This window comes from Chaetodon trifascialis, chromosome 22 (assembly GCF_039877785.1).
Source record: "Chaetodon trifascialis isolate fChaTrf1 chromosome 22, fChaTrf1.hap1, whole genome shotgun sequence".
Lineage (NCBI taxonomy): Eukaryota > Metazoa > Chordata > Actinopteri > Chaetodontiformes > Chaetodontidae > Chaetodon > Chaetodon trifascialis.
In genome coordinates, this window is record NC_092077.1 from 15,383,289 (window position 1) to 15,400,945 (window position 17,657).

At 44.8% G+C, this 17,657-nt stretch overlaps 3 protein-coding genes across 4 annotated transcripts; 1 reads left to right on the forward strand and 2 right to left on the reverse strand.

The window, feature by feature from the left end:
- The first annotated feature begins 1,075 nt into the window (after positions 1-1,075).
- Positions 1,076-4,447, forward strand: ckap4 (cytoskeleton associated protein 4). Its single transcript, XM_070992270.1, has 2 exons — positions 1,076-1,424; positions 2,850-4,447. Exons 1-2 carry the CDS (start codon positions 1,107-1,109, stop codon positions 4,053-4,055), a joined length of 1,524 nt encoding a protein of 507 aa, XP_070848371.1. The 5' UTR covers positions 1,076-1,106; the 3' UTR covers positions 4,056-4,447.
- Positions 4,448-4,608: 161 nt separating this feature from the next.
- ikbip (IKBKB interacting protein) lies at positions 4,609-9,788 on the reverse strand. 2 transcript variants are annotated; one of them, XM_070992147.1, is made up of 4 exons: positions 9,344-9,788; positions 9,146-9,263; positions 6,750-6,971; positions 4,609-6,589 (listed from the first exon to the last, which is right to left on the reverse strand). In XM_070992147.1, the coding sequence occupies exons 1-4, from the start codon at positions 9,547-9,549 to the stop codon at positions 6,023-6,025; spliced, it is 1,113 nt and encodes a 370-aa protein (XP_070848248.1). In that variant the 5' UTR covers positions 9,550-9,788; the 3' UTR covers positions 4,609-6,022. The 2 variants fall into 2 exon arrangements, with proteins under 2 accessions (XP_070848248.1, XP_070848247.1); XM_070992146.1 differs by lacking the exons at positions 4,609-6,589; positions 6,750-6,971 and adding an exon at positions 7,174-8,499.
- A 675-nt stretch (positions 9,789-10,463) lies between these two features.
- Positions 10,464-17,472, reverse strand: arfgap3 (ADP-ribosylation factor GTPase activating protein 3). Its single transcript, XM_070992268.1, has 16 exons — positions 17,281-17,472; positions 16,518-16,636; positions 16,099-16,171; positions 15,838-15,969; positions 15,601-15,681; positions 15,387-15,480; positions 15,243-15,302; positions 15,102-15,148; positions 14,866-15,014; positions 14,598-14,729; positions 14,370-14,495; positions 13,996-14,148; positions 13,713-13,830; positions 13,278-13,365; positions 13,057-13,181; positions 10,464-12,970 (listed from the first exon to the last, which is right to left on the reverse strand). The coding sequence occupies exons 1-16, from the start codon at positions 17,347-17,349 to the stop codon at positions 12,953-12,955; spliced, it is 1,584 nt and encodes a 527-aa protein (XP_070848369.1). The 5' UTR covers positions 17,350-17,472; the 3' UTR covers positions 10,464-12,952.
- Positions 17,473-17,657: the final 185 nt, after the last annotated feature.

Genomic DNA, 17,657 nt, shown 5'->3' on the forward strand with positions numbered 1-17,657 from the left:
ATATCTTCTTTTTTTCGGGTGGCAGATACTGTGTTATAATTTGGAATAATATCAAGAAAAAGCATTAAAACTTAAAAATAATTTGATTTTCTAGTAACTTTTAGAGGAAATTTGCACGATTTGCACGAACTCAAATGGTGATATCACAAAATCATACACATTAAAACAAAACTATTACCAAAAGGATTTAATTCACAAACAAAATAAAAGGTCTGCAAAAATGATTTAGTCATTGTTGTAATGAAGGAAATTCAGTGACTTATGAATGTTTGCGTCTTTCTCTGACTGTGGACATGGAAGCTGTGATGTCAGCGGATGAGTCTCACTGTGTGGGGTTTTAATAGCAGCCTGGAGCGCTCAGACTTCAGCTGCCACGTATGAAAGGAGGAGCAAACTGGAGGGGAAAGGCAGCCCCTCCCTGCACTGTCAGCTCCAGAACCGCTTGCACAAAGTTTGCATCAGCGTTTCAGAATGGAAGCAGCATTTATGAGCGTGTGTTGCAGGCATGATACATGTATAACACGCGGTTTTATCTCAATTGTGCACAGATTAATTTCAGTTGGACAAAGACACGGGCTTGGTTAAAAGTTTTGTCCAATGTGGTGAATCTGTTTGTCCTTTCATTTTCTCACTTCAAGTTCAGAGATTAAACTAAGCTCATGTTCATTTACATAGGGACACCGAAAAATCTCACTAAATTTGCTTAAACCACCTTTTTGTGTAACGCTGCAGCTGCACCAGAGAGATGCTCCTGCAGAAACATCACTCTTATGTTTAGGGTGGATGATAAAAATAATATGTTGGATCTAGTTTCTGGTGCAAAAATAGAGCACGATCACCAAAAAGTGTAAAAGCAGTAGAGATCATTCATTCTTTCCTGCTGTTTTGTGTCATTAAACTGGACCCTCACAGAGACTGGAGTTTCACATGGGACAACCCCCATCCGCATACCTCGACGCGAAAAGCCCCGCGGAGAGCCACGACGCGCTCACTGATACGCTGCTGGTCCGGTTAGTGGGCCTGGACTAGAAACACTCTCCATCCACGACAGCAAAAAGCCCAGCAGCTCTCACATCACACAGATTTTCAGCAAGCTCCCACTGACGATGACTGCGAAAAACCGACACAAGAACAGCTCCGCCGAGAAAAGCGTCGCATCCAGCCAGGATGACGCGTCGAAGAAAAGCCAGAAGAGCACCGGTAACGGGGTGAGCGGCCCCGGACCCCAGGGGCCACGGTCAGGGAGCTGCCTCGGGCTCGTTGCCACCGCTGTGTTTTATATCACGCTACTGGGCGCTGCAGGGTTTGCTGCTTTTTATTTGCAGCAAGTCGTGGAGGAAATCCGCCAGGCGAGCGGCAGGCAGGAGGAGAGCGCACGGCAGAGCGCAGAGCTGGGCACGAAAATAGAGAGCGTCGTTCAACAGGTTGGTGGAAAATGAGACGAATCAATGGGGAGAAATCATATGAATGCCATAAGCAGGGGAGCCCAGAAAGTTTCAGAAGTCCCAGTGACAGCCAAATCTCGTACAGGGAATATGAGATGACTTTGTGTTCAATTACATAACAGCCCGTAAAGTTGTTGTACTTCATGTACCGTTGGGGGTTGGGAAGGTCTGGTGGTCCACAGTGATGGATTTGGTGAACGCTTTCCTCTTTTTCATTGAGCAAAAGTCCAAGAAGTAGAAGTCAAACTTTCAAACCTGCTGAAAATGAATCATTTCTCATCATTTATTTTAATGTTTTCTTTTGTTTGGGAGCAGATCAAGCTGCACAGGGCATAAAGGGACACTTTCACACTTTGTTTATGAAGTACAAACACTGGAACATCAGCACTAATGTCGGCCTCTTTTGCAGGACTTAAAACTGGTAAAGATTTACATGATTTGGAAATGCATTTCATTGTTCTGTGTTATTACCTGCAAACCGAAGCATCTGCTGGCTCGTGTGTTTGAAGTCCTCTCCTGTTTCATTCATTCTCTCATTTCTCTGCTGGTCCTCCTGAATATGAAGTTCTCTGTGTAGAACCAGTCTGAACTGTCCTCAGGATGTAGAACAGCTGTTAACAGACACCACTGCTTCAATTATGTGAGGCCTCAGCTCACGTTAAAGTGCAGGTTCAACAAGTTTGATGTGTTCAATTACTTCGGGTGTGAGCTCAATCTTAAAATAGTAGCTATAATAAAAGTAATACTGAGGAATAATAATTACAATATGAATATTAACCATGGCGTTACCACAGCCATAAAAAACATTTTTTAATCTAGTTGCTGCATCATCTTTTCCTCCCTCGAGTAAGAAGTTAAAACCTTATTAGATATTTACTTTTTAAGTTGAGCCACAGTTCTGTATAAGCGCCTTTTCAAACACAGGAAAAGCTAGTAAGCGGACCCTGAGTTAAGATTAAAAGCAAAAATTAACTTCCATAATCATCAATCTGTGCAACAAAACACAGTGTGTATTGGATATAATCTGCAAAAGTATTCAAAATATCTTTAAAGTTCATTCTTGACCTCCGAAGAATTAATTTTATTTTGCAAAATAATGGAACCTTGAGTTTGATGGACCACGAACAAGCACTTCCCTGAGCGTTCAACCATACACATGGCCCTCATCAGTAAACGGGTGCGTCTCAGTAGGCGGAGGCAACTCTCAACTGGACTCAACTCGCTGATGAAGACCATGAAATGCTATTAAGGGGACTTGATGAAGAATATCTTTTCACATACGTGAGATACGTGGTTTTCACAGGACACTGACAATGTGCAGTTATTGTGCATTTTAGGGTTCAAGTGTTCGTGTGTTAAAATGGATGAAACACACTTGTGCTGTTTGCTTTCCTTGTTATACAGGTGGAGTCTCTGAGGAGTGTTGTGGACGGACTGGAGTCATCACTGGGCATCACAAGGGTGGAGCTGGAGGGAGCCATCAGCCGGATGAAGAGGGGCGAGGTGGAGACCAGGAGGGTGGAGGAGGCCCTTCAGAAGCTCCAGAACGATCTACTCAGGGACCTTTCAGAGGGCATCAAAGAGGTGAAGGAGGCCCGTGAGAGGGACTTCTCTTCTCTGGAAAAGACTGTAGAGGAGCGTCTGGCTGAGGTGAGTCAGTCCATCGCCGCCAGTGTGGCGGAGTTCACCGAAGCGCAGGGCGAGGCGCAGAGCCAGCTGGCCGATCTCAAGGCCCGTCTGGGCGACATGGAAGACCCTGCGCTCATCAAACAGGAGCTCTCTGCCATTGTTGATGCCGTAGCTGAAATCAAAACAGCCAAAGAGGATACTGACACCTCAGCAAACTCACTCAGGGAGCAGATAAGCACCGTGAGGGCAGAGCTCCAGACTCGCAACCAGGAAGTAGCCTCGCTGTCTCAGGAAATTGAAACAGTGAGGTCAGTGATGCAAGAGACTGTGGGGAGTCTGAGGCAGTCGCTGTCTGCAGCAGAGGCCGGCGTCCAGGCTGTGACGGAGAAAAGCACGACGCTGGAGAGCAGCGTGGAGCAGGCGGCCGACGTCGCCCGCAACGCAGAGAGGCAGGCGAACGAAGCAGCCGCTCAGGTCAAGAAACTATCAGACGACCTGGAAACCAGAGTTAAAGCATCAGAGGAGAGCGGAGAGTCGCTGTCGGCATCGGTGTCAGACATCACCAGCAAAGTGGAATCGCTGCTCAGCAAATACGACAGCCATGAAAGCACTCAGGCTGCACAGGGGCAGGCGGTGGAGAAGGTCAAAGCCGGCTTGGAGCAGGAGATGGAGGCACTGAAAAGCAGCCTGGGGGAGCTCCAGTCCAACATGGCCACTCTGAGCGACGCCCAGGCCGCGCTCCCTTCGAGGGACTCCAGCGTGGGTCAGCAGGTGAAGGACTTGGAGGAGAGGCTGGCTGTCCTGGAGGGCAGCAGCAGCGTGAAGCCGGAGCAGCTGCAGAGCTTAAGAAGCATGGTAGCCGGCTTGGAAGCCAAAGCAGCCAAGCTAGAAGGCCACGATCAGGCCATTTCTACCCTTCAGAAGGCTCTGCAGGAGACCACACAGACACTGGCGGGCTTATCCCAAGCCAAAGACAAGTGAAAGTAGGGATTTTGAGGTAGTAGTGTGACATCAAGATACCAAAACATGGACAATATCGACTCCCAGAGGGCGACCACATCCCGCTTTTCCTGTTTCCATGAAGAATTACTTCTCAAACTTGATGGTCGATGTTGCACATGTTGGTAGAAAAAGTAGCCAGTGTGAGGAAAACTGGTCGGGGATCTGAGACTGCTGATCTGTGAATTCAACTCCACATCATTCTGCACTGTAGTTTTCTTTTCAAATGTTTTGTTCTGTTAAATTTTAACGTGCCGATGCTGTTTTTTGAAAACCAAACAAATGCAATAATAAGCTCCTTTTGAGCACTCCTTTGTTTACTCACATGTTTTTTTTTGTTATTTTTTTTAAAGAATAAAAACTCTTGTTGACCCAAAAGCTGTGACGGGTTATTTCTTGGTGTGAAGTGATGATTTATTGCTCTGGTATTCCAGCGTTCACTGTCACATCGTGGATGATCTGTTGATTGAGGGCTGCTAAAATCAAGCTCAAACCCAACAGGAATTCCATCTCAACTCCATAAAACATTTTTTTTAAATACAACAGCCAGAGTTTATTGAATGAACCTCTCACACGAAGCAGCAGCACGAGACATTTCACATGTAAAACCAACAAACACCGAGCGCCATGCGCTGGCAGACAGCAGTGACAGACATGTCATTATCTTCATCCAGGTGATCTGCAGAGCTATGCTTCACCTGAGGCTGCGGCTGTGCGAGCACTTCAAAGCGATCTGTTTAGCTGGAAGACGTTCGGGCTTGTAGAAGAAAATGGTTTCAGGGGTTATCGTTCGTGTAGCCTGATTGAAGCGCCCCCCTTCTGTGGGACAGTGAGCGCGGCTAAGATAAACTGTTTTACATTAATTAACAGACCTGTGTGATTAAATCTTTGCCATCTTGTGAGGACCAGCCCTGCGAGGAGTCACACCTTTTACGACCAGCTGCTCTTCCTTTGATCTTTTCATCATTACAGCAATCTGAGTAACACTGAAGCACAATCTATTTCATCCAGGAAGCCCAGTAATCAATTCACCTTTAGCTTTGAAAGAACTGTGTATTGAACTTATGGAAATCAACTCAGACTTGTTAGATGCCCCCCCAACCCCTGAACTCCCCCACCCCGGAGCTGAGCCCAAACCAGCTGTATTTAATCCTGACCAGAAACTCACTCTCAAAACTTCCCTGAACCAGCTACAGAAGTGGACCTGAAGGGTGTTTTTCTTCAACAGACATTAACAAACTAAGTAACACAGAGGGCAAACAGATCCGAGGAACTGATTTACAACATAATTTTAGTAACACACGAGAATTTCAAGTAATGAAACACCACATTGGAAAAGGTGAGGAGCTTTTGTCGGGGGTTAATGAGCCAAGAGTCAGATGTGTGACTGAAACATTTAGCCTGGCTCTGTCCAAAGGTAGCAAAATCTGCCCAGAATTACCCCTAAAGCTCACAAATTAGCATGCTGCAGTATATCCTGATTGTTTAATAACTATAAAAATCAAAAACAGTGAAAGCAACGATCCAGTTTTATCCGGGGGGGGTTATCTGATGGACTGTTTCAAGGCTGGGACCAGTGACTGCAGCTATAACCCAGTAACAGGAGTGGGTGTTTCCAGTCTGCCAGCTGCAGCTTCATATTTTCCATACAGACATGAGACACGAAACTTTCTTACGGCAATATTTTTGTGCCCATACTGAACAGCGTTCACATTAATGCCAAAATATGACATGAATCCACATTTCCACACCCTCTGAAACACGACGCACACCCAAGAAAATAAAATGTGTATGATTGTATGTGGATTCGGGTCAAAGCATGGCAGCAGAATCAGTTCAGCAAGACAATAAACAGCTCGAATCTCCGTCAGGTAAGTCTCACACAGCTGGACGGGAGCAAACAGGAAACAATCGTTCTCTTGGAGATTCGTCTCCACTCGTGAGGCTGCTCATGTCGGCTTGTGCATCTCTCCAATATCAGATATATCTGCTATTTCGCTGACCTGTTTGGTCGTAACACTTATATCTCCCTCTACTGCGGTGAGGTTAGCCAGTGTCTGCCTAAGCTCAGCGATCTCCTGCTCTCTCTTCATCAGATCCTCTGCTAGCCGTCCAATCCGCAGAATCAGGTCTGACAGCTGAGGCTCAAACGCCCCAAAGTCCCTCTGAATAGTGGCAACTTTTGGTTTAAGATCACTGGCAAAGGTCACCGTTCTTACCAGACGAGCCCTGCCGCCCTCCAGCTGCCTCAGGCGCTCTGAGATCTGTTTGTCAGCGGTGATGAGTTCAGGGACCCGTCTGCGCAGCTGCTCTATGGCCTGACTGTTGCGTTCGGATGCAGAGCGGAGGTTTGAGACCCGGTCGATGCTGTTGGCAAGCACATCCCCAATGCGTTTGACCATGTTGCGCTCCACCTGGGCGGCCTTGTCCTCCAGCTCCCCCAACTGGGTCAGCAGAGACTCCAGCTCAGACCGCAGGCCGTCCATCCTGCGCACATCTGTCCTCACTGATGCCACCTACAGGGGGACATGAAGAGCACTTGATGCTGACTCATCAACAGTGGAAATAACTGTGGTTGAATTCTGTTCCCTGCATCTGGAATCACAGCTGCCACTGGCAATGGGACAAAAGCACCGTCCATTTCTTTCCCTGTGACCAGGAAACAACCCGACATACCTTGTTGATGAAGTCCTTGGCGATGGCTGAGGTGCGTTCTTCGATCTGTCCCACGGCGTCTCGCAGTGCAGTCAGGCTGCTCTGAAGCTGAGCTCGTTTCTCAGTCAGTCCAGAGGCCCACTCCTTCAGCCGGCTCACGTCCTGCTCGAAACCCTCCAGCTGAGGCCGCAGGGCCCCCCGCTGAGCCCCCAGACTCTCCAGCATCGGCTGGACGCTCTCACACTGAAACAGGACATACAGTGCATGGATTGATAGACGCATCCAATGTAAAGTTCAGGAGGTGGAAATAATTTAAAGTAATCATACATTACAGGACATTATTTCAGGTTATTGTCCTTTGAGAAACTCAGAAGAGAAGCTGGAGCCTCAGTAGACAAAGGGATTACACACAAGGACAAAACAAATGACACAAAAAAAGCTTTTTACTAAAAAATGTGCTTTTTAATAAGTTCTTGTAATGACTGCCATAGTGTGAACAGGTGAGACATAACAGATCAGTATCAGTGCAAATGGCCAGCATATGTGTGATGTTGTATACAGTTACTATAGAAATGTTGTCACTCCACATTGAACAAACAAGAAGGTGGCTTTCACACCTGTAGTTCAGTTCATTTGGTCTCAGCCAAGGGAACTTAAGTCCAAGAGGAGTGACCATGAGGTTATACAGACTGACAGCTAACAGTACGCGTATAGCTGAATTCACGTTGAAATGCGATGATTGTCACACTTTTCTGATATTAAACTGAGGTACACATATTAAAAACTTCACTACTGAACTTTGACAGCAAATACGACAGGGCCGCTCCTTTTCCTCAGCTGACTCAAAACAATGACATCATTCAGTGAGGTCATCATTAAGAGGCTGAGTTGTCATGTCATCCTTTTCCCACTCCTCCTCCTCCTCCTCCACCTCCTCGTCGTCTCTCCATCCGTCTTCCTCCAGAGTGTCAGAGTCCTTTTGGCTGTCGACCCTATTATCCCTCAGCACCATGGTGAGTTCACGGACCGCCTCTTTCACCACTGACAGCTCATTTTTCATCTTGAGGATGCTGTTTTGGGCCTGCAGGGTGTCCAGCTCCTGTCTCATCTCCAGGATCTCACTGAGTGCTTTCAGCATGCTGTCCTCAGTCCCAAACACCTGCAGCGTCACCTCCTCCAGACGCTTCTCCATCCCGTTCAGATCCACCCCCAGCCTCAGGATGGAGCGCACCGCCTCCTCTACCTGGGGCAGGTGCTCTTCGCACTCCTGCGCCCGGGGAATGTGCTCCTGCAGCTGAGTGCTGAGCTCAGCCTCCCTCTTGTTCAGGCTGCTGATCTGCTCCTCCAGGTTGTGGATCTGCTTGGTGTTCCAGTCCAGCTGACCCTGCGCTCGCTTGGTGTCGTCTTCCTCTGTGCGCTCCATAGCTCGGGCGTTCCTCTTAGTGCTGTCCTCGAGCTCCTCCAGCCTCTCCGCCAGCGACCGCGCCCTCCGCTCGGCCTCATTCACTCGCTCTGTGGCTCCGGCGTGAGCCTCCCGGGACTCGGCCTTGAGGGCGGCCAGGTCAGAGGTGATGGCGGCCAGACGCTCCTGCCACGTCTCCGTCACGTTGAGGAAGTGGCTGTTGACCGTCTGCAGGTCACGAGAGGCGGAGTTCTCCTCGTCCTGCATCACCATGACAGCAGCGTGGAGGCTGGAGATGTCCTGCTGGAGTCGTGATGCCAAGGAGACGGTGGAGAGCGCCTCCTGTAGGTCATCCTCAGAGGCAGCAAGCTGCAGCCGCAACACAAAACAGGAGGGCTGTTTCTGTTGGAGCTCTACGGTCCTCAGTATTCACATAAAACACATACAGCAGGAAACAAAGCGCATGCACACAGGAAGGGACAGTATGCAATAGAAATGAACAGTAAGAGTGAATAACAGAGTAAGCAGGATGCAGGAAATGCTCTTTGTGCTCAGATGAAAGTAGTTATTCTAAAAATTTTCCACTAATAAACAAAACTTAGTCTGCAGAGGGTTTTATGTAATGTAAAGTTCATCATCTTCTTCATAATAAGTCAAAATAAGCCTACAGGTTGTCACATGTTGCATCTGTTTATGAGCCATGAGGTTCATTTTTTCCTTCCTGGGGTTGTTACATTTCACAAGAAAAGCAAAGACACGGGTGAAATCATGGCAAAAATACAGTTTCCAGGTAGGGAACCAGTCCTTTAGCCACAGTACTCCTCCCTGTCTTCACTAAGGAATGTGTTTCTACGCAAATTTAAAGCATCATCCTCCCCAATACCACAGAGACGCACACAGAGTAATGCACCTTCAGCAGGCTCTGCAGGGGACCCTTGAGGTGAATTGATAATGTCTAGTTTCTTGTAATTTGGGTGAACCGACCCTTTAATGTTCCACCATGAATGAAACGTACCTTCTTAGAAACTTTCAGGACTTCTTCCTCCATGTCGAACAGACTCGAAGCCTTTCCGTGCAAAAACTTGTACTTTTCTTCAATTTGGGAGAACCTCTCGTTCTGCTGGAGGACCACCCTGAAAGCCAAACAGACGCAGGCTCGTTAATGGAGGACCAGGAGCCAACATCCACGCAGAGGTTTGTGTTGTGGACTCACCAGCTCAGAGCTCCGCAGGCTGCAAGCGACAGTAAGCACATTAAACCTCTGACATCCAAACCCGAAGAGGTTTTATTTGCTGCTGCGCGGCTTCCAGCTTCCGTCTTCACTTTCTGAGCTTCTTCTTTGCCATTTGCCGGAGACGTTTCGGACGCTTCGTCACTTTGTTTCTGTGACTTCTTCCTCTGCTTCACTTCAGTCGGCATTTTAACGCACTATAGGAAGTTTTACTGCGGAGGATCACAAAGGGCCTAACAGTAAAAAAAAAACAAAAACGTCCGAGCAGCTATTCGTTATGTCGCAGGGTAAAATAAAACACGTCTTTCGCAGATAAGTGCATAATGTAGGACACTAAAATGGCATGAAAAGGTATAATTAGCCGCTAGGTTTCCAGTATTTCACCGCTATAACCATCTTTGTTCCTTGCCCTGCTTCTTGGGAAAATGCCGCCTTCAAGTGCTCCTCGTTAGCTCGTAAATAAGGTCACGCCTCGACAACTGACTTGGTTTGCTAAAATTTCAAAAACTATAACTACAGCAAACTAACTCCTGGACTAATATTTTTAGTGTTTACCTAAAATATATTATTTCTAACAAGTTTGCAATTTTCAGTCTTTTTTTTTCAGTTTTTTATCGTTACACGTCGCTCCGTCCTTCAACGCGTATTCCGACAATGATGGAAGTACCGTAAACGCCTCAGCCAGCCACGTAAGCGCCTTGCCAGCATTAGGGTGGCCATGCTGGATTAAACATAAACAATTAGTCGATTAATCTATTTTTCGGAGGACGGAAAATGACCTGACAACACTTTTTAGAGCTGAGTAGTCATTTAAACCATTTATTAAGTAAAAAATATCACACATGTCCTGGTTCCAGTTGTGAGGATTTACTGCTTTCATCAATTATAGAATTGCAAATTGAATATTTGAATATTTTTTTTATTTTTGTTTTGTTTTTGACTGTTAAAATGTCAACATAAGACATATATGATAAATTCGCAGCCTTTAAGTGTGATACTTTTTGCTATTCTCTTACAAACTAAATGATGAATCAAATTCCATCGAAAAGAGAAAGACACATTTCTGTGCGGCACAAGCACAAAATGACCAGGCAAAAGAGCTTAAGCACAAGCCATTTATTTGGCATGTTTCCAAAAATCCTTACATACATTTTGAGTGTCAAAATATGGCAAAACTTGATTATCTGTAGCTTTCTATAAATGGTAATTCAAAGCCCTATACAACATTGTATGTAGCAGTTCTCAGCCTACTGTACAGATTTTGTTGAACAATTCTGTGAATTACATCGTTATTTAACAGGTGGGTTCCAGCTAGCTCGTATTGAAGATGTGTCGGTTTTTAACTACAAGACCCATGCAAATTACACCAGCTAGTCTTTTATGTAACAATTAACAATATTCAACAGCAGAAGACACAAACAATCTCACAAAGATGAACAAAATACAAAAAGTCTAACATGGACGCATCCTCAACTCAGAGGTTAAGGTTCAATTGCATACAGTATATTCAAGCAAAAGCTGCCACGTGCAATTTAAAACAAATTATGTGCAAAAGGGTAACTAGTGGACTCCACAACATTGCAAAATGAGGGCATGGTAATTGGAGATCTTTGGACTAAGGCATAGAGTGATGGAGTAAACAAACATTTGGTCATTGAAGGATCTACAACTTTCACTTTGACCTCTTCTTCTAGTGTTTCACACAACCCAAACTCCTGAGAAGCATTAACAGTACAGAGATTGTTCAGTAATATAATCATCTTGTTCCCAGTCAGGATTTTAAAAACTGTAGTCCCGTAACGCTGCGCAGTTTGATATCCAGAGTAACATTTTTAGCATCAAGTCAAACTTAATCTAAATGCTGAAGTACAAGCTGTAGTTATTTCATACCAGAACCATGAACAGGTATCAAGCTGCTTTTCTATTGCTTTTAAATGTCAAATCCAAAAATCACACTATAGCACCACCCGTAGTGCTACTTGTGCCCAATTACCAGCTCTGTTAGAGGGAATTAAAGACCTGGACTTCGGCAGTATGTTACAGCAACAACAATGAATTCTGTCGGCTTCAAAGGGCTAATTTGCATTCATATTTTAAGTCCACATGTTGCTGTAAAGATGGGCCTGAAAGCTACAAAGAGGGCCCACTGCATCAGCAAATTCATGCCTCCATGGATCTTAAGTGTGAGCCTTTAAATTAAAAACCAAAGGGGGCAACGCAGAAAGTCACCGCAGACTTATTGACACATATTCCACCAGAAAGCACCAACAAATTCAAACCAAAGCATCAGCAAAAGGCACCCTCTAAATTAATATACATGTTAAACTGTTGACCATATTCTTGATAATGTCTTAAAGTGACTTGATGCCAAGCAACTGGATTGAGAAAAGAAAAGAATGTAACACATAGTGCAACTGACCTTTATCAAGTCATTCTAGTGCTATGAAGTCGATTTTTTTTCCCAAAGGAATAGACTTTGATGAGGAGCCTGATACCACTCACATCTGTCCATTAAATATGAAGCTATATTAAGCAGATGGTTAGCTTAGCTTAGCATTAAGACTAGAGGCTGAGAGAAACAGCTAGCTTGGTTCTATACAAAGGTATCCATTTCACTCTTCAGCCTTTTGGGGCGTTCAGTGGTAGGCTAGCTGTTTTGTTCTGTTTCCAGTCTTTATGCTAAGCTAAGCTAACCAGCAGCAGGCTACAGCTTCATATTGAACATACAGATATGAGAGTGGTATCAAGCAGAAAACCAGTATATTTCCCAAAATGTCAAACTTTTGATAGCTGCTTAAACTTCACACCATCTTGACCTTTTGACCACATTATTTACACCAGGTACTGAAGTGGGATGGACTGTATCAGATCCCATTTTAATACCAGCTGTAACGGGGATGTGTGTGGCTACAGATGCATGGCCTACGAAAACAAAGGAAAACATAACTTTTAGCAAGATGATGAAGCTTATGTGCTGAAGAGGCAAACATAAGTGCACTTTGGGGACGGAAAGGACACTTTCAAACCTGTGGGAATGTGCAAAAAAAAAGCCCGACACTACAGAGGGCATGTTAACCAATCAAAAACTGAATTGTTTCTCCACAGTTAAGTTTTTTTTTTTGTTTTCTTTTTTTGACCTCATCAACAAAAGGAATGAAAAAGCAAATCCCCTCTTCATAACACCATAAACCTTCTCAGACTGCTACATACGGCATCTAAAATATTTAAATCCCCAGACCTCAAAGCAATTAAGTAATAAACTGCAAGCTAAATATTCTTCCTAACTGAACTCTACACATTGAACTGCCTTCAAGATGCCTGCAGGGAACATAACTCCACTGAAAATGTTGTGCTTCAGTCATCTTGATTCTTACAGCTCTTGTATTTACATTATCTAATAAAAAACTAGCTATGGATGTATACAGGGTTATTTGGGGGCACATTTTGATGCTGTCACAGAGCAGATTTGCACTGCTGATCCTTCTTTCACGCTTCAGATGAGTGGCCACCACTCACTGGGAAACTTATCACACTCTGTTAAACAGAGGACGTCGAAAAGGGCGCTGCATCCAAGAGGAGGCGCTGCATGGCTCAGGAACTGTAGTGATCCTGGAAAAAAGACAATAATACATATTATAAGAACCATATGAGACGTTTATATGATCTTAATTCAAGGGCTGTTTTTATTGACTGACCTGAATTGAGCTAACTACGCCGCTGGCCATGACGGAGAGCTTCCCCGCCACTGAGCGCACTCCCAGTTTGAGCTGCGACATGTCAGGAGCGCTGGGCAGCACGTTGGTCAGACGGTACGAACTCGCTGTGTGCACAAGACAAACACAGACAAGCAGAGAACGATAAGCTCCTGTTCGTGAGCGGATCGTATGAGTGATTTAAGAGTGCAGCAGTCTCTTACCGGCCTGTTTCTTTGGATCGTCAAAGAGGTCGGCTGAACTGATAGCGGCGCTCCCAGCAAATCTTTCCAGTTGTGTTTTGGCCTCGTACTAAAGAAATGAGATACAGACACATTTCTGAACAGCTCTGATTACGTGGTACATCATTATCACATTTTGAGATCATTCAGGTCTGATTAAAGTCTTACTCAGCCACTCAGACTCAGCGTTCATACGTGGTTCACTCTCTATTAGGTGAACTACCGGGGAGCCTCAGTAATCTTTATGTATTGTGTCTGTAAAATCACTATTAGCACTGGTTTAATCCATGATTACACATGTGTGCTGTGTACTTAACATCTATACTGACCATCAACTGTAAAAACCACACAGCATGAATGTAGGCAACAGTACAGACAGCATGTGGAGAGATAAGGCTGCATGTTGTGATTGCGTACCTCAGAGTTATCCTGTTTTCCAAAGTACATGTCAGAGGAGATGGCTTTCACGTCTCCAAACTTTGTCCGAGCCTCTCCTGTGTCCAACACTGGCTCTGGTTTTCTTCTGGAGGTGGGCCTGGTAACAAAATAAAACAGTGATGACAAACGAAAACAGTTATGGTATCATTTTGTTATCATCAGTATCTGTATTTTAGCCATATTTCACAAACAAACCTGACGTGTATTTGTATGCATGTGAGAACACAAGATGCACGTTACTCCAAAACACACAGAATGCTACCTGTCATCCAGCGATGACATCGTGGAGGTCAACAAGAAGTCCGGCTCCGGTTTCTTGCTCTCCTTCATCCAGCCTCCTCCCTCACCTCTGTCATCCCACCGTGAGGAGAAACTATCAGAGGTTTCGGTTTGATCCCCAAACCGGGACAAGACCCTAAAGAAAGAAGAAGTTCAAAATAATGTCAAGGCAGGAAAATTCAAAGGGCTTTCCTGCCATGATCATATTCAGACACAATATTACCAAAGCAGTGTTTGAATTCTGACATTAACTTTTGCTACATGCAGAAAAAAATAAATAAAAAAGACCCTTAAACAGAACTGAAGTTCAATTTCAATCTTCTTTGTGTGTTTTCCAGTGAAGAACAATTATCTGACCTGGAGCTGAAGGTCCCTTCATCATCGTCGTCTTCAGTGAACCGTCGTCCTTTGATGGTCTTGGCCCCCAGTGGACTCTCCTGCTGGATGATCTGCATGTCCGACGTCACAGAATGAGACACTCCACTACAGAGGAGAGCAGAAATCAGAATGAAAACAGAGCAGAAGTCAAATTAATGACTTCAGTCGGCTAGAGGATAACCAGTATTCGCCTCTTCCTCGTCATACCTCCTCATGCCTAGCCCCATGCCCAGTCTCTCAGCTTGCTCTCTCTTCTTCCCCTCTAACCCCTTCAACTTCTTCTCCTCCATTTTCCTCTGCTTCTCCAGATCCATACAGGCCAGCCTCAGGGATGGAACGCTGACGGAGGAAGAAGGAGGCAGGTGAGTTGAGGAGTACAGCAGCTGACAGAAACACTAAAAACATGCACTGACCACAAACAAAATGACAGGAAAATATCAAAAATAATACAGATAAAAGAAGTAAAGACACGCACATGGATTCCTCAGATTGAATATTCTTGCCAGCAGGAGTGCCCTCTTCTTTCTCTCTCAGCTTGTCGGCAGCTTGAGCCTTCTTCTCCAGCTCGGAGAAACTCTTGCTGCTCACCTTCTGAGCGCCCAGACCTCCCTTCTTAGAGGCCAACTGGAAGCAGTTTACAAAACCCACCATGAATGAAAGTCTGTGAACACACATACTTATGAAATTTACAATGATACAGGGAGTACTTACGGTTTTCTTGGCACCGGCTGGTTTCTTCTTCAGGAGAGAGGAGAGTTCTGGAGAGATGGAAGGACAGTAACGTTACATCTCCCACAGTTCAAAGTCTTTAAATAAATGGGAAAATCCTAAACATGAAGAATATAAACCAACCTTGATTTGCTTTTGGAGAAGTACTCAGCATCTCCACACTAGGACCCTCCTCTAGATTACCTGAAAAGGTTTAAATGGTACTGAAATAAATGCAACTAGCGCACTTTTGTAGTTTCTACATTGTTCAGGAAAAACACTGAATACCATTTTTGTCTTCGTCTTTTTCTGCAGTTACAAGCTTCTCTGATGTGGAGGGGCTGAGGCTCATCTTGGCCATGTTCAGATTTTCAGGAACAGCCTGGCACAACATCAAACAGACACATATGGTGAAGTCTCGGATCCCTGTCACTGTGTAGGCACCCAACAAACAAGGTATTTGGATAAAAATCACACCTCTACAAAGCAAGCAGTCCTATACCTGTGAATGCAGACTGAAGAAGTCCACCTGCTTGTCATCTGGTGATGTTGGGGAGAGAGGAGCCTGACTGTCAAGCCACAACTGTACAGAGGAAGAGCAATAAAATTGAGATGGCTATCTGCACTCGAAGATAAATTTTATGCCAGGTGTAATAAAGAAAGAGTTAGTATACAGGAAGCCAAAGCTTGTTCGGAGCAACCTGCAAGTGTAGGGTGCTTTAAGACATGTCTGCATTACCTCAGTGCCATGGCGTCTGGTGGCTTGCGTGGCTAAGGTCTTTATCTTCTCCCTGTACAGCTGAGCAGCTCGGCTGTTGTACTTGGCATTGGCAGCGCTGGCTGTGCAACCATGTTGATTGAAAAATGCTATCTGCCATGAGAGGGCCAGAACAGATACAGGACAGGAAGAGTGGCATGACGTCAGTTTACATGTGTGTCGTGCATTGGTGGGATTTCAGTCTGTTGACAGTGTGCTGATGCTCTGCGTTCAGGTACTGACCGCACTGGCATTGCCTCCCACTTGCATACATCTTAGCTGAAACCACGACCAATTGAAATCCAGCTCTGTGGACCTGTGTAACACAACAAGTCAGGATTTGAACAGGTCTGAAATGCATCTCATTTTGCAAAATAAATCTCTCCCTACGATCTGATAAAGCACAGGGATCACATTACAGCAGCGTTGGTCTCCACTGGACATTTCCAGGGCTTAGTAGAATGTGTGCTTGCTGTCTTAACTAGACTTAGGAATAATTTACCTCACCATGAAATGATCAAATTCAACTGAAATTCACTTGCTCTTAACTAAAGTTTTGTTTTTCAGTAAATCATATTGTTATTTCCTGCTACATTTCTTTAATGTGAGGCACTGTGTGACTTTTATTTTGAAAAGTGCCATATAAATAAGTGCGGACTTACCTGATAAAGGACAGGTGCACCCCCAGAGACCTGTGAACTCCAGAGCAATCTATACATAGGAACACACCATAGGTGATGCTGGCCCAGCTGGGGTTCTTAACCGAGCAGTCAAAGCAAATCTGGGGGCAGAGGAGATGCATCCATATAAAGCTTTATTTCAAAATAAAAACACATATTTTAACGAAACAGTAAAGACTGAAGTTGTTATGTTCAAACTTCCTCCTCATTCAAAATCCTATGTTTAAAGTCAATAAACAGACGTGGAAGCAAACAGTGTGAAGGACTGAAGTGCACGTAGCCTGTGAAATCCAAACAGCTGGGGGTGAAGTGGGTTGAATTTCGCTTTGAAATGAACTCTTGCTGTCTAAGCACAGCACACATGTTTTGTCCCTCTTATTGGGGCTGTTTGTACTACATTTTTTCAAGTGGGCCAAAGGCCGAAGCAAAGGAAAACTAAACCTGAACGACCACAGCTAATGTCAGCTGTCAAAATGTAGCTAGCTAGGCTGTCAACCGCTTGGCTAACGTTGCGTTTTTGTGACACATTAATCTCCTTGAAATGTTACCAGGGAATAAAAGGGGTGTTTTTCTCGACAGTACCTACCGATTTTCAACATGACAAGCATCACCTAGCTTTAACTGTTCAATAAGCAGGTAAATTAAAGCTAGCCTTAGCGTCTCTCAAAGTGCGACGTGTCAGATATTTAGTTGAGCTAACTTCCTTGTTAAGGAGAGAAGCTCGTCAGCCGTTAAAAAGTCTCACCTTATTCGTAGGAACGGAGCGAAGCCGCTTAAAGATAGCTGAAATGTCCTGCTTGCTGGGCTCTGACATTTTTCTGTCTGTTGGTAATACCTGCTGGTTAAAGACGTAGCATGAAAAACAGCGCTGTGGTTTTCCTCAATAAGAACCCAATACGACACGTCAGTAAGAGAACATCATGGTCTGGTTCTGATTGGATAAGAACTACCCGTGGTTATGTTATTGTAGCAAGGGCTTCTGGGTAATGTAGTGTATTTTTGAATTTAAAGCTCCGGCCGTGTTTTCACAGCGGTGTAGGACATATTTTGATCCTTTACTGAAGTCTTAAAAGTAAAAGTACTTTTAGTGAAGCCTGGCCATATGTTTATATAACATCGAAG

Coding starts and splice junctions, on each gene's coding strand:
- ckap4 (XM_070992270.1), top strand. CDS start 1,107: ATGACTGCGAAAAACCGACACAAGAACAGCTCCGCCGAGAAAAGCGTC. Junction 1,425..2,849: donor TAGAGAGCGTCGTTCAACAG/GTTGGTGGAAAA, acceptor CTTGTTATACAG/GTGGAGTCTCTGAGGAGTGT.
- ikbip (XM_070992146.1), bottom strand. CDS start 9,549: ATGCCGACTGAAGTGAAGCAGAGGAAGAAGTCACAGAAACAAAGTGAC. Junction 9,264..9,343: donor GCCTGCGGAGCTCTGAGCTG/GTGAGTCCACAA, acceptor TTTGGCTTTCAG/GGTGGTCCTCCAGCAGAACG. Junction 8,500..9,145: donor TCCTGAAAGTTTCTAAGAAG/GTACGTTTCATT, acceptor TTGCGGCTGCAG/CTTGCTGCCTCTGAGGATGA.
- arfgap3 (XM_070992268.1), bottom strand. CDS start 17,349: ATGTCAGAGCCCAGCAAGCAGGACATTTCAGCTATCTTTAAGCGGCTT. Junction 15,970..16,098: donor TGGGAGGCAATGCCAGTGCG/GTCAGTACCTGA, acceptor CTCTCATGGCAG/ATAGCATTTTTCAATCAACA. Junction 14,730..14,865: donor ATTCAATCTGAGGAATCCAT/GTGCGTGTCTTT, acceptor TTCCTCCGTCAG/CGTTCCATCCCTGAGGCTGG.